The sequence below is a fragment of the Chelonia mydas genome, chromosome 2 (genome assembly GCF_015237465.2).
Source record: "Chelonia mydas isolate rCheMyd1 chromosome 2, rCheMyd1.pri.v2, whole genome shotgun sequence".
Lineage (NCBI taxonomy): Eukaryota > Metazoa > Chordata > Testudines > Cheloniidae > Chelonia > Chelonia mydas.
The window spans coordinates 114,900,652-114,915,024 of record NC_057850.1 but is presented as its reverse complement, the minus strand read 5'-3'; the positions used below and the strand labels follow the sequence as shown (position 1 = coordinate 114,915,024).

At 41.5% G+C, this 14,373-nt stretch overlaps 1 protein-coding gene across 5 annotated transcripts in view; it reads left to right on the top strand.

Moving 5' to 3' along the window:
• The window catches only part of FARS2 (phenylalanyl-tRNA synthetase 2, mitochondrial), a 371,424-nt gene that overhangs the window by 225,751 nt on the left and 131,300 nt on the right, over nt 1-14,373 (top strand). Inside the window, exon 7 of one of the 5 annotated variants that reach the window (XM_043540165.1) lies at nt 3,074-4,483. The exons of the other annotated variants lie outside the window; for them this stretch is intronic. Coding sequence (XP_043396100.1) covers nt 3,074-3,109 — 36 coding nt within the window. The 3' untranslated portion in view covers nt 3,110-4,483. Of the gene's footprint in view, nt 1-3,073; nt 4,484-14,373 lie in introns of those variants that run through there. 5 annotated transcript variants of the gene reach the window in all.

Here is a 14,373-nt window from a genome sequence, read left to right as displayed (position 1 = left end):
CTCTTCAAAACATAAAACATACCACTTGTGTGATGCTCAGACTATTCCTTCAAATTTCTCTATGCCAGCACCAAAAAAAAAAAAAAAAAGGGTTTCTCTCCTCTTGAAATAGATGGAAAATGGTCCCTATAGTAACAGTCAAAAGTTGTTCTCCATGCGAAATCATAGAAATTAGGGATATGAGAGGACTTTGACTGTATTAGGCAAAATTCTGTCCATTTTAAAATACTCCAGTGCCAGGCCATCTTCCACATCCACTGACAGACTATTTCACAGTCCAACAGAGTTTAGTACAAACATTTTCCTGCTAGCTTGTGAAATTTTTTTTTTCCTCAGTTTCATGCCATTGCTCCCAGTTTTACCATCATGCACCACCTTAAACAATTTTCTCCTCATCTTAGTGCTCTTCTAATATTTGTAGATTGTTATAGTTCTCTAAGTTAACAGATAGCAAACCTAGAATAACAAAAAATGCACATTTAGTTCTGCCTCTATAAGTGAATCCTCTCAGACATTCAGTGGTTTCTTCTGGGGCAAAACCATGGCAATTTGGCTATCTTGACTTCCATACTTTAAAATGTTGTTAACTGAATTCCTTAGACTTCTAATTTCTTGTGTGATTCTAATATATCTGAAAGATAAGAAGCATGCCAACCAAGGACAGAAACCTTAACTTCACCTTGATGAAGTATTTTATATCGGAATTTCCTTATTTTTTTGAAGTCCTAACTTGGGATGGTGGAGGGGAGAGTGCGTAGAAAGGGGCATTCCTCCCTTCCTGATGTCTGCAATTGGGAAGCCTTATTAATGCACACATTCTAAGACTCTGCAATCCCTAGGAGGTACCTAGGAGAAGTCTCTACCAGGGTAAGTTTCCCAACTGGCTGGAGTGCATCATAAGGCCTTAATCTCTATAGGCCTTTGGAGGCTTGTGAGACCACAAGGAAACTAGCAGCCCTCCATCCCCACTCAAGTCTTTTTTTCAGGGGCCTCCCTAACCCTCAGCTCCCACAAGCTCTAGAGAAGGCTCAGCGGGAGGCCCCTAGCCTCCATGTATTGTTAGTCTTATAAGGTTAGTTGGGCTTCCCGCACCTTTCCTACTGCAAGCCTTAGGAGTCTCACCACGCCCTGAACTTCCCTATGGGCCCAGGTGTGCCTGTTTAGCCTTAGTAGGTGTGTGTCCCTCCTGTGTGGTAGAAAGGAATTTTATTTATTTTAATTGGTGGACACCAAGGAATTTTATTTTAAAAATTACTAAAAATATTTGTCTTAGAGAACCAAGAAATGGTAGACCAGCTGTTACTAATTGTTTCTCTTGGTGCCAACTCCGGGGTGTGGCTCCCACTGCTTTAGTCACAGGGGTTCTTTAACGTTTTTTAGGGGACACCATGATAAAGAACAAGCAAAATCATCACAATTATTAGCCAGTGTTATTTTATTATTAAAGGACATTAAACAACACGAATGACCGAAGATAAATGTTAAGCTGGTTACTTCCATTACAATCTCTTCTGTATGTTTCTCTGTGGAGAGCTTTTAACAGAGATTATGCCCCACAGAGTGAACACCTCTGAGGAATGCTTTCCCTTTGGTAAATTAAGATCAAAGTATATTGTTTCCCAAAATTATTATGACTCCAGTTTTAGTGTCCGATTAGATACTTAAAGGCTGTTTATGATGGGGTAAAAGAATTTAAGGGCTGTTGGGTCCTGTCTAGTTAATAATAATAAAAAGTAATTTTAACTAAATCCTATGAAATTGAAGGAAATATTTTAAGTTGGTTACTTAGAAGAAGCCATATAAGGAGCTGTCTTAGAGACAGGCCAGTTACAAATATTAAGAATCTTAAATCCAATTAAATCCCACTATTTCTCTGTTTACCGGTGTTTAGCCTGTCTCCTCTCCAGGAATACATGGTCTAATCCAATGGCTCTCCACCTTTCCAGACTACTGTACCCCTTTCAGGAGTCTGATTTGTCTTGTGTACCCCAAGTTTCACCTCACTTAAAAACTACTTGCTTACAAAATCACACATAAAAATACAAAAGTATTACAGCACATTATGACTGAAACATTGCTTAATTTCTCATTTTTACCATATAATTATAAAATAAATCAGTTGGAATATAAATACTGCATTTACATTTCAGTGTATCATATATAGAGAAATATAAACAAGTCATTGTATGAAATTTTAGTTTGTACTGAGTTCGCTAGTGCTTTTTATGTAGCCTGTTGTAAAACTAGGCAAATATCTAGATGAGTTGATGTCCTGCTTGGAAAACCTCTGTGTACCCCCGGTTGAGAACCATTGCTCTAATCACTTGGTGATTAACAAGCAACTGTTAGTTAATCTGTCGCTTAAAATACTATTAGTATTTTAAGTTACAATAGCAATTTCATATTCCAATAAAATCATTACAAGAGTTTTAAATCTAGTCTCTTGGCAAGTGTCTTAGTTAACTTCCTCTCACCAATCCATGTTGAAGTGTTGGGAAGCTATTCCTTGAGATGGTTTCTTGAGTCTTTTCTGTTTTTCTTATCTGTCTGTGTCAGCTTGCTTATGGAGGTGAGTTGTAGAGTTCTTGCTGAAGCAGGGTAGCAGGAGGTGTGTGTACGGGGGTGCTCACTTCTGAGGAGTTTTTAATACTCTTTCCTTCCTACTTCCATGAAATTAGGAAAACACACCTGTTGTTTGTCTTATGTAGATTTAAAGTTGGTTGCTGTCCTTCTTTCACTACTTCATGACTTTAGAGTTGGCTTGGGTGACACCTTCATCTCCTGAATGAGCAGTCTGAATAACAAATATGCAACATTTTTTAACTCGCCTTTGTTCTTCTTGTGTCAGAAAAGCATCAAATGACTTTTAAAGTTAGTTTTAACTCTTTTTTTATTCAGCCAATTTTCTGAAATATTCCTTTAGTTCCATGAGAGTTTAATTGGAGTTGAAATTCTGTTTCAAATGAGTCCAAACGCTCCTGTTCTCTCTGTTAAGGTCAGTTCTCAAAGTAGGCTTTTAAAATTAAATTCTTAAAGTGTTATCAGAGACGGTATTGTCTTTTCTTTTTACCAGTTTTTGGAGAGGTGTTTCTTGTCTTCACAAGTTTGATGAGAGATTGCTAAAGGATTGCCAGGTGACTAGTTTCCCAATTAATATACATATTTCTTTACTTAAATGGCTTCTTATATTAGTAACCAGTTATGACATCAAATGATCTTGCTATATTTGTACTTGAAGAATTTCACTATTTACATAGCAAAGGTATTAGGAGCTTCACATTTAATTAACATATTTTCAAGTATGCATTTCAGAAAGGTGTTTGCCATTTCAACATTTAAGAAATAAACAAAAGGTTTAAAACACTTCCAATGACACATATTTATCCTAGAGGCTTTTTCTGAATAAGTTTTTAGAGTAATTATAAAATTCATTTTAATTATGATATTTCTAGACTTCTTTGTATGGGCTTACTTATATTTATTACTTTGATAACTCACCCTACATTTCCTAGCCCACAATCAGGTCTCTTCCTAAAACACAAATTTTTTATAGGGTTTGTCTTCTTGAAATAAGTATTATCTTTGTATCAAGCCAGTATCTTATACACAGGAGACTTGTCCTGTACTTTGATAACTCTGATTTTTTTTTCCTTTTTTGACTAAATAGTTTCTAGATTTATAACTTACTGTTTGCAGTCTGTTTACAGTTTGTAATTGCAGACTCATATCTACATTCTATACAAAGCACAATAAACTCGTATATATCTATCTATCTATCTTTCAAAACATAGTATAAAAGAAAATAGTATAGAATGTTAAAGAAAAATAGAAGTTATAAAACTGCATCCCAGAGTCTGTGTATATGACATTGCACCCCATAATGCTTTATGGAAATATGCTTATGAGTGTAAATATGATATAACTTGAATATGTTTTACGCTACATATGCCATGTAACACATCTTTGCAAAGGTTATGATCTACTGAATATATTCATCCTATTTGTATGCATGTATCATTTTTATGTCTGCAGTTATGGGCGTTGGCTCTATGCTTGTATTTAAAGTGTTTGCTGTAGGAAGCATATAAGACAGATTTGGTCAAGATGGCGTGAAGGGGTTATTCAAGTAATTGGGAATATTTAACTAACAATGGCCTATGGGAGATGCCAATCCACATCTGAGCTTTCCTGGGAACGTTCAAACTAACATGTAAACAATGGCATCGGCCTGCAAAAAGCTGAATCATTCATAGACATGTGACTTGACCAGGTGATTGCAAAACTCCATCTTGGAGAGGGGTTTCCACCCACAAGAGAAAAACAATATAAGCCCCTGGAAACCCCTCCATTTTGTGTTGAGCGGGCTCAGAAGATAGACTCTCCACCCCAAAGAGATGCCTGAAAGAAACTAGAACAAAGGACAGTAGCTACAGGGGTGTGAGTGATTGCTGGACCCAGACTAGGAAGGAGTCTAGTCTGTCAAAGAAACTTATTGGAACATCTCTGAGGATGAGATTTACCTGCATTTAGTTTTCAACTGTATTAGGCTTAGACTTGCATGTTTTTGTTTTATTTTACTTGGTAATTTACTTTGTTCTGTCTGTTATAACTTGGAACCATTTAAATCCTACTTTTCATATTTAATAAAAACACTTTTTACTTATTTATTAACCCAGAGCAAGTATTAATACCTGGGGGAGCAAACAGCTGTGCATATCTCTCTATCAGTGTTATAGAGGGAGAACAATTTATGAGTTTACCCTGTATAAGCTTTATACAGATTAAAACAGATTTATTTGGGCTTTGGATCCCATTGGGAACTGGGTATCTGGGTGTTGGAGACAGGAGCACTTCTTAAGCTGTTTTGAGTTAAGCCTGCAGCTTCTGGGGGATGTGGTTCAGACCTGGGTCTGTGTTTTTAGCAGGCTAGCGTGTCTGGCACAACCAGGCAGGGCACTGAAGTCCCAAGCTGCCAGGGAAAACAGGCTTAGAGGTAGTCTCGGCACATCAGGTGACAGTCCCAATGGGGTTTCTGTGACCCAACCCATCACAGTGTAAACACACTTGGAGGTAATAAACATTTTGTGGCTATAAAGAAATGTTTATCTTCCCTGGTATTTGCTTGCCCTTGGGAGATAAGGTAGATGATAATGATACATAGATCATAAGCTTCAATAAAGGCACAGGCAAGTTTAGTGACTTAATATTTTGAAAATTTTATTTATTTTATTAAAATCATTTTGCACCAATATTGAGGTCTCTCCTCTACACTCCTGAGCCTTAGGATGCTCTTTGGAAGGGCTGCCTCCCTAATCTCCATTTCCCTCCCCATGAATTTTGTGAGAGGCTAGTTGGCAGCTTCCCTAGCCCTTGCCCCTTGGGCCTTTGGTGGTTCCCTTAGCCTCACCGTGCTCTTCCTTCCCAGCCTTAGGGCCTTCAGCCCCTAATGATCCAAAATAGGCTCAGCAGGCTTCTCACTAACAAACCAGAATAGGCTTGCTGTCAGGGTAATAAGGTAAAATTTGGTTTTCAGCTACACTTTGTGGGGTTGCTGCTGGTTGTCTTTTCAGGGGCCCCTAGGCTATGTGATAAGCACCCTTTTAAGTTTTACAAAGCCAACTAAATAATTTAAGAAGGAGTTTGTTAAGGGACTAAAACTCCTTCTAGGAATTCTGGTTACTCGGGGTGGTCTTTGAGGAGTCTCGCAAGTGGTCAGGATTTGACTCTGAAAGCTCACTATGAGGTTCTTCTTCGAGTAGCGTCCCTGTGGTTGCTCTGCATCAGGATGTGCGTGTGCCCATGCGCACTTGATGGGATATTTTCATCAGTAGTGTCTGTGCCCTTGACATCCTGATGCTCCAGTACAAAGGTATACAGGAAGGGGGTAGACCCACCACCACTCCAGTTCCTTCTCAACCACCTGCAGCTTGACATGGAGCATTGTGGTGCCTATTATCTAGCTACACAGCTTGCTACCTTTCTTGCTTAATCCTTTCTTTTCAAATTTCTTTTATTTTCTGTTATTAAGCAAACCTTCCCTTCTTCATTTGTGCATGCTGAGCCTTTATTTTTGTCCCTTAGTCCTTGATCCGCAGCCTTGAGTATGGGTTATGCCCAAGTCTTCGACTTCATACCCTGCCAGACCTGCCATAACTCTTTTCCCCGCAGCGACGGGCATTCAAGCTGCCTTTGCTGCCTGAGATAGATTCACATTCCTTCCAAATGTATGATCGGTTCAGGATTTAAAAAAGAAATTGAGGGATAGATAATAAAACAGACAATATCATGCCACTAGATAAATCCATGGTGTGCTCACAACTTGAATACTGCATGCAGTTCTGGTTGCCCCATCTCAAAAAGATTTACTAGAATTGGAAAAGGTACAGAGAAGGGCAGTGAAAAGGATTAGGGGTATGGAATAGCTTCCAAATGAAGAGAGCTTAAAAAGACTGGGGCCATTCAGCTTAGAAAGAGACAACTATGATAGAGGGCTACACAATCATGAATGATATGGAGAAAGTGAATAAGGAAGTGTTCTTTACCCCTTCACAAAACACAAGAACTAGGGGTCACCCAATGAAACTAATAGGCAGCAGGTTTAAAACAAACAAAAAAAAAACCTTTTCACACAACACACAGTCAACCTGTGGAACTCATTGCCATGGGATGTTGTGAAGGCCAAAAATATAACTGGATTAAAAACAGGGCTTTGGAGCTGTGCTCCGGCTCCGCTCCAACTCCAGGCAAAAACCTGCAGCTCCACTGCTCCGGAGCTGCTCCGCAGGCTCCGCTCCAAATCCCTGGTTAAAAAGAGAATTAGATAAATTCATGGAGGCTAGATCCATCAATTCTATTAGCCAAGATGGTCAGGGATACAACTCTGCTCCGGGTGTCCCTAAACCTCCAACTGCCAGAAACTGGGACTGAATGGCATGGGATAGATCACCCGAAATTGTCATGTTCTGTTTATTCTCTCTGAAGCATCTGGCATCAGCCACTGTCAGACAGGAGACTGGGCTAGATGGACCATTACTGGGTCAGACCATAGCTGTTCTTATGATAGATTAAAATTCCTGTTAATGGAGAACCCTCACAGACTTATGGGGTCCGATTCACCTCTCTGTATCATCTATCTGGTTGCTCAGAGAGCCCCAGCGACCACCTCTACTGCAACAGTAAGCAAATACCCTGGGAGCCCTTCAGAACCATCCAGGCTCTCAGAGAAGAGAAGACCCCATTCTCCAAAACAGGATAAAAGAAGAAGAAAGTCACAACCTCAGTCTGTGTTTCAGGAGACCTCATATCCTGATTTGGATACTGCTAAGGCTCTCTTCCCTTCCAGCAGAGAGATCACACCATTGGCTAAGAAGACCAAGCCACATACTGAGAAGCTGTCAGGTAAACAACCTAAAGCAGCACCAGACTCAGTGCCTTTGAAACATAAGGTCTCCGAAGCCAAGCTGAACTTGTTGTCAGTACCGTCATCTGTAGCCAGACGTGAAGGGCACACCTTTTCATCAGAACATAAGAATGGCCATACTGCATCAGACCAGTGGTCCAACTAACCCAGTATCCTGTCTCCCGCTCCAGGTTCTATGCTGCATCTGTTCCCCCCATTCACCCTTATTGGGATCATCTCTCCCATTTCCTAACTTCCTGGGAGCTCATCACATGGGACAGATGGATCTTGGAGGTGATTTCTACAGGCTATTCCATCCATTGCAACTCCTTGTCCCCTCTCCCCCCCCCCCCACCACCACCACCAAGTCCCTCTTCAGGAAGCCTTCTCGTGAGGATTTTTTGAGACAGGATGTACAATGCCTCCTAACTGGGGGGGTGATACAACCTGTTCCACCGTACTTTGTTAGGAAAGGGTTCTGTTCCCAGGACTTCCCGATCCAGAAGAAAAATAGAGGGTGGGGACCAATTCTGGACCTCAGGACTTCGAATACCTTTGTCTGCAGTCAGCCATTCAGAATAGTAATCCTAGCAGAGATGATTCCCTCTCTAGGTCCAGGAGATGATTTGTTTCCCTCGACCTTTGGTATGCTTATTTTCATATTGCCAAGCACCCCTGGCACAGATGTTTTCTTGTTTTATGGTGGTCAGGGACCACTGCCAATATCATGCCCTACCCTTCGGCCTCTCCCATGTCCCAGAGTCTTCTCAGCTGTTGCAGCCCATCTTCACCAGCTGGGAATAATTGTCTTACTTTACCTAGATGATCAGCTTCTGAAAGGTCTCATTTCTTGAGGCACCAACTGCAACCAGCAAGGCCCTCTCTCTATTCCACTCACTGGGCCTCCAGTTCAACACAGAAAAGTTTACCTCAAACCCACTCAACACATAGACTTCATTGGAGCCACAGTGGACTCCACCACCATCAGAGCATACCTGCTGAATGGCAACATTGCAAAACAGCTTGCAAACCACAGCAAGGGCTTGCCGTGCAACTCTTAAGACATATATGGTAGCTTGTATGTTTGTGACACCGTTAGCAAGACTACACTCTCGGTGTCTTCAAGCCTGGCTGAGAACTGTCTCTACTCCCAACAACAGTCTATCCAAGCAAGTATCTGTACCTCAGAGGGGCCTTGATTCTCTAAATTGGAAGAAGGAGCCACAAAGGGTGTGCATGGAAGTTCCATTCCTGCAGCCTCCTCCCACAAGAACCATCACTACAGATGCCTCCTTGATTGCCTGGAGTACACACTCTCAAAACTTCACAAATCAGGGCAAATGGACCCCTTGGGAAGCGATCCTCCCTATCAGCATATTAGAGCTCAAAGTGGTTCATTACATTTGCCAGCACTTCCTACCACACATCTGAGGCCACCCGATTAGAATAATGCTGGACAAGAGACCGGCAATGTATTATATCAATCAACAAGGAGGAGCGAGATCTGAGTCCTTAAGCACCAAATCTGTGAAACGGAACTGGTGCATTTCACACAGGATTCAGAGCTCAGTGTTTTATCTGATAGGAGTACACAACACAGTGGGGGACTCCCTCAGCAGGCATTTCCACATCAGCCATGAGTGGGAGCTGAACAGTGACATGTTCCAAGAGGCATGCTTTACCTGGGGTCATCTGCAGATAGATCTCTTTGTGACACCATCCAATGTGAAGTGCAGACGATTCTGCTCAAGGAGAGGTCAGAGCCACAACTCGAGAGGAGATGCCCTAGTCATCTCTTGGCCTTGCACATTGCTACATGCTGTCACCTTTATTGCTCAAGGTCCTAGAAAATTGAAACAGGAGGACGTTTTAGCCATCCTCATAGCACTGTCATAGCTGAGACTGATGTGGTTCCCAGAGCTGATTTGCATATCTGTGCAACCACCTCTCTGCCTTCCTCTAACAGCAAACTCCAGGAGTCAGGATCCATCATCCACCCCAACCTCTCGGTGCTTCACCTCAAGGCATGGTTTCAAGATGGCTCTCTGGTATGGAACAAGACTGCTCCCCAGAGGTATAAACAGTACTGCTTCATAGTAGAAAACTCATGACAAGGAAAACTGCTGCAGAAGTGGAAACCTTCCAGATTTCATGCAGCCACAGATCTATATCTCCACTTGAGTCCTATTTGACACACATTCTTGATTACCTGCTAAATTTAAAAATCACAGGCTTATTGGTGAGCTCCATTAAGGTTCACCTACCTGCCATCACAGCTTTTCACACACATGCCCCTATCGAGTGGCTTTCTTCACCTACCCAACCACTACGAGGTTTATTAAAGGTCTGTTCAATCTCTATCTTGCTGTTAGGGAGTCAACTCCATCATGCGACCTCTCAACTTGGTTCTCAATGAGCTGAGGAAATCCATGTTTGAACTTGTGGGAACCTGTTCCCTCCTTTTTCAGTCCTGTAATACCTCATTCCCCAAAGCATTCACCTCAGTCAGAAGTGTAGGGGAACTTGCAGCCTTGATGCCTGATCCCCCGTACACTCTGTTCTATAGCAGTGGTTTTCAACCTTTTTTTCATTTGAGGACCCCTAAAAAATTTCAAATGGAGATGTGGACTCCTTTGGAAATCTTCGACGTAGTCTGCGGACCCCAGGTTGAAAACCACTGTTCTACAGCAATACAGTGATACTATGTCCACACCTTTGCTTCCTATCTGCTTCTTCAGAATTCCACATTAATCAGGAGATTCAGATACTGGCATTTTATCCCAAGCCTCAGTCTTTAAGAGAAGAAACAAGCCTCCAGACGCTGGACATAAAAAGAGCTCTTGCCTTTTACCTTCACAGGACCTTTAGGGCTTCCCCATGGTTTTTCATCTCAGTTGAGAAATGAATGAAAGGACATCAGGTTTCCACCCAAAGACTGAATGACTTAACCTGTTATGAACCACAGGGTTTTGCCTTCTTATCAGAGTGATTGAGCCCACTGGGGCTCAATCTATCTCTGCTGCTGCACTGAAAAGCTGCTTCATATCTCATACATCTGCAGGGCAGTCACCTGGTCTTAGGTGCACACTTTTTCCCAGCACTATGCTCTTGTGCCTGATTCCAGAGCTGACATGGCTTTCAGTGACACTGTTCTACAGTCTGTACTGAATCTACATCCTTGGCACCCTCCTCCATATTGAGGTACTGCTTGGGAGTCTCCTGAGGTGGAACATCCATAGGAACACTACGCGAAGAAAAGAGCGGTTTCTTATTTTGTATAATGATTGGAATTCTTTGAGGTGTGTCCCCCTATGGGACTGAACTACCCTCTCTCCTTCCCCTCTGCCTCATAGTCTTTTTTGCTAGACTTTTGTGGTTGAGAAGGAATTGGAGAGGTGGTGAGTCCACCCTTTGCCTATGTGCCCTCATACTGGAGCACAAGTGTGTCTTGGGCGGCGGTGTGGACCTGCAGACACTGCTGACAAAAATCTCAGGTTAAGGCACAGGTACATCCTGACGTGGGACACCAATAGGGACACACTTCTTGGAGAACTCCAGATACTGTACAAGGTAAGTAATCTCTCCTTCACCTCTCCTGTAGACCTCAGGATGTCCCCAAGAAAGGGGAACACCCTCTGCTCTTTCTAGCCCTCTTCCTACAGATTTCCTAAGGTCTGCCGGTACAGGGCTCCTAAATAGGGGTGTTGGAGTGTGTGTAGGTGCGTGCACACCCCTGTATGGTGGGGACATTGAGAGAGCAAGAAACTTAAAAGAGGCACAGCAGTGCCGGCAGGATAGATGAATCCAGTAAAGTAGAATGTGCCAAAGGTGTTAGAAGTGGTTTCTCACTCTGGTGACTAGCACTTCCTTTCATGTGTGTTTATACAAATAGCTTGACTGTTCCCGCCTTCAGTTTTGGTGGAAGAATTCTGCCTATCCCTAGTTTACATTTTCTGCTCTGTCCCCATTTAATAGGGCTAGAGGCTTACTCTTTCTAAAAAATAAAAGTTTAAGTCCCCAGCTTTCATTTGATGTCTTATATTGAACTATTGAGAACTATACTATACTATACTCCTTTTTAAGGGGTTAATAACTGTTCAGATGAGATTGTAATCAAGTAATGTATGGTGCAGTTCTCTAGATCTCAGCTAGGGGAATCTAACAAATTAATTTTTATCTCTTCTTTCTGTCATTTTGCTACTAAGTGGCAACACCAAATTAGTAGACTTTTTTTAACTTTGATAAGCCCTCCTGCTTTTAGGGTATCATAATTAAGGAACCATTTGTCCAATTCATATCAAATTTCATAGAAAAATTGTAGCTTGGCTCCAAACCTGGCTTTCCAATGTGGAGGCCTGTATGATTTTTCTGATGGATATTAGAGGAAAGCCACTGCAGCATTTTCAGCCTAAGTGAGAGGAAGCAAGGTACAACAGAAATATTGAGAGCCTGTCCTCACCAGATTCCCAGCTCAGTTGTGCGCACCCCAGGAGGCATAGAATCATACTTGCAGTGCTTAACTGAACCAAACTTTTGAACCTTTGGAGTTTACCTATCAATTCTTATAATCTGAAAATGATGCACCACCATTTATATTTTTCCATTGTTCATTAAAATGTTCTTCAGATATCCAAGATCATCTCATTGGAAAGCAATAATCTTTACTATTATCTGGGTTAAATATGCTCTCGTTCGAAGATGGAATTTAATTTGAATGCATTCTCAGGACTTACAGTATGTGTTCCTTGCATTAGTAAAGAACATTTTAACAGCCTGAATTTGTCAGGCTTGTCATCACAGTCGTTTGGTGTTTGAATGCAAACAGTAGTGTGTCAAGAAGCTGACAACTCGCATACCATTGTGCCCACCTGGCACAACAGTCTGAGAGTATTTTTCCCCATAGATGAGACTACTGTGTTGACTTGGATTAACTATGTGGCTCAACCTATAACTTGTCATATCACGGGACTGTGGAGGATCACGGGAAGTTATTGCCCTACAATCACTAGCATTTGTTGCCTCGGTTCAAAATGTAGAACAGGTGGGAGGTAGGACCTGGAATGTAAAGGGCAGGAAAAACTGAGCACCTGAAGAACATGATATTATAATTAAAGGAAATTACTTGGACCTGTTTATAATAACTAATAATTAATACCTAGCTCTTCTATAGTGCCTTTCCTCAGTGCTTTACAAAGGAGATCAGAGTCATTATCCCCATTTTATAGACGGGGAAACTGTGTGATTTGATCTAGTATATCATGTGATATCTCCATTCGTCAGAGCTCCTAGCGTACCTACACATGCAGATAATTACCACTTCCTGAATTGTTCTGAGCTGGCATTCTTGTGAAAAAGACCTCAGACTTTGGCACCTCACAGGGAAGGGTACAAAAATAAAATGACATTTGGGGAGGGACGAGGAGAGAGGTTCATATAAAATGCTACACACCTGTAGGTGTTGACAGATAGGTTCTGTTGCCAAGGTGGTTTTCTGGAATTTCAGTTGTTTCACGGCCACATTAAGCAGCATGTTGTGTCAGTCTGTTGTAGGTGTATTGTTCTTCAGCATAAAGTCAGTTTCATTTCCCAGTGGTTGCTTGTTTTGTTATTTATTTCTATTGCAGCAGAGCCGAGGGCCACACCTGAGATCAGGGTCCCGTTGCACTAGGCATTACACAGACACTTAGTAAGAGACCATACTTGACAAGGCCGACAAAAAGTGAAAGAATGGAGGTGTTGTTATCCCCATTTTACAGAGGGGTTAATGTGACAGACAGAGAAAAAGCGACTTGGGAAGATCACACAGGAAGTCTGTAGCTGAGCTAGGAATCTAACCCAAATCTCGAGTGTAAATTCAGTGCCTTAACCATAAGACCATGCTGTTGTATTGTCAAGACATAACAATATTGGGTTTCTTGTGGGGTTGTTGGGGTTGGGGTTTTTTTTGTTTGTTTGTTTTTTAAAGTTGTGTGGACTCTAAAATACGGAAAAAAGAGTAAGAATGTTTATGGTTCCTTGACAATATACCTCTGTAATATACAGTGTTTCTTTCCTGTCTCCCTTGGTGGCTGCTGCTCCTGAATAACTCCCGCGCTCCCATTTGTCTTCATTGAGTGTTTTGTGTGAGTAATGACTGCAGGATCAGGCCCATAATCTGTAATAGAGTTCTGTTTACCCAGTTACCCAATTAACACCTTTTTCACTACACACCTGAGCTTTCTTGCAGCTCACACCATGCAGCTTTAAAACCTCTTATTACGCATACACCACTGGGTAGTCATCAATTTCTTCAGACAAGTGAAATGTCCCGAGGCAGATACCTTAGGAATGGTGGCCACTGGGAGATGGAGAACTTGTTCTGGAAATCTAGGGGAGACCAAAAATAGAACAAACTGACATGCCTAAGGGAAAACATTTGCAAAACGTAAGCGGCTTTGCCTGTATGTTGCTAGTTCTGTCTCAGAAAAATAAAGTCTAAGGTACAAGCCAGCCATTTCAGCCAGTTTGAACTGATTACGTACTGTGAAGGGGGTGGGTCTAATGATCCACCATTAGTATGCTGCTCTGTGTAATTTACATTTATCTTCTTAGTCTGTGATTAGCTTTATTTCCCAATAAAAAAAGTAAATAGATTGATTGGCTGTTGCCGTTTCAGATATTTTTCATCAAGATAGGGTAACTCCATGCTTAAATGGTTATCCATTTATTATGTTTGCTTTCTAATAGTACATCTATTAAAGGCAAATATGCACCATTAGTATGTAAATTGAACTTGGATGTCTGAACATTTGAGCTACAGCCTCAAATGTGACTTATTGGCTAATTAGTTTTATTGTAATTGAAGATGTATTCAGAGCACATGTTTGTAGATACATATAGAGAATACGTGATGGTGTGGTATAAAAATTTTATTGGCATAAATTTGGAAATGCAGCATTTCTTATGAGTGAGTTTTGCAGATCACCCCAAATGAG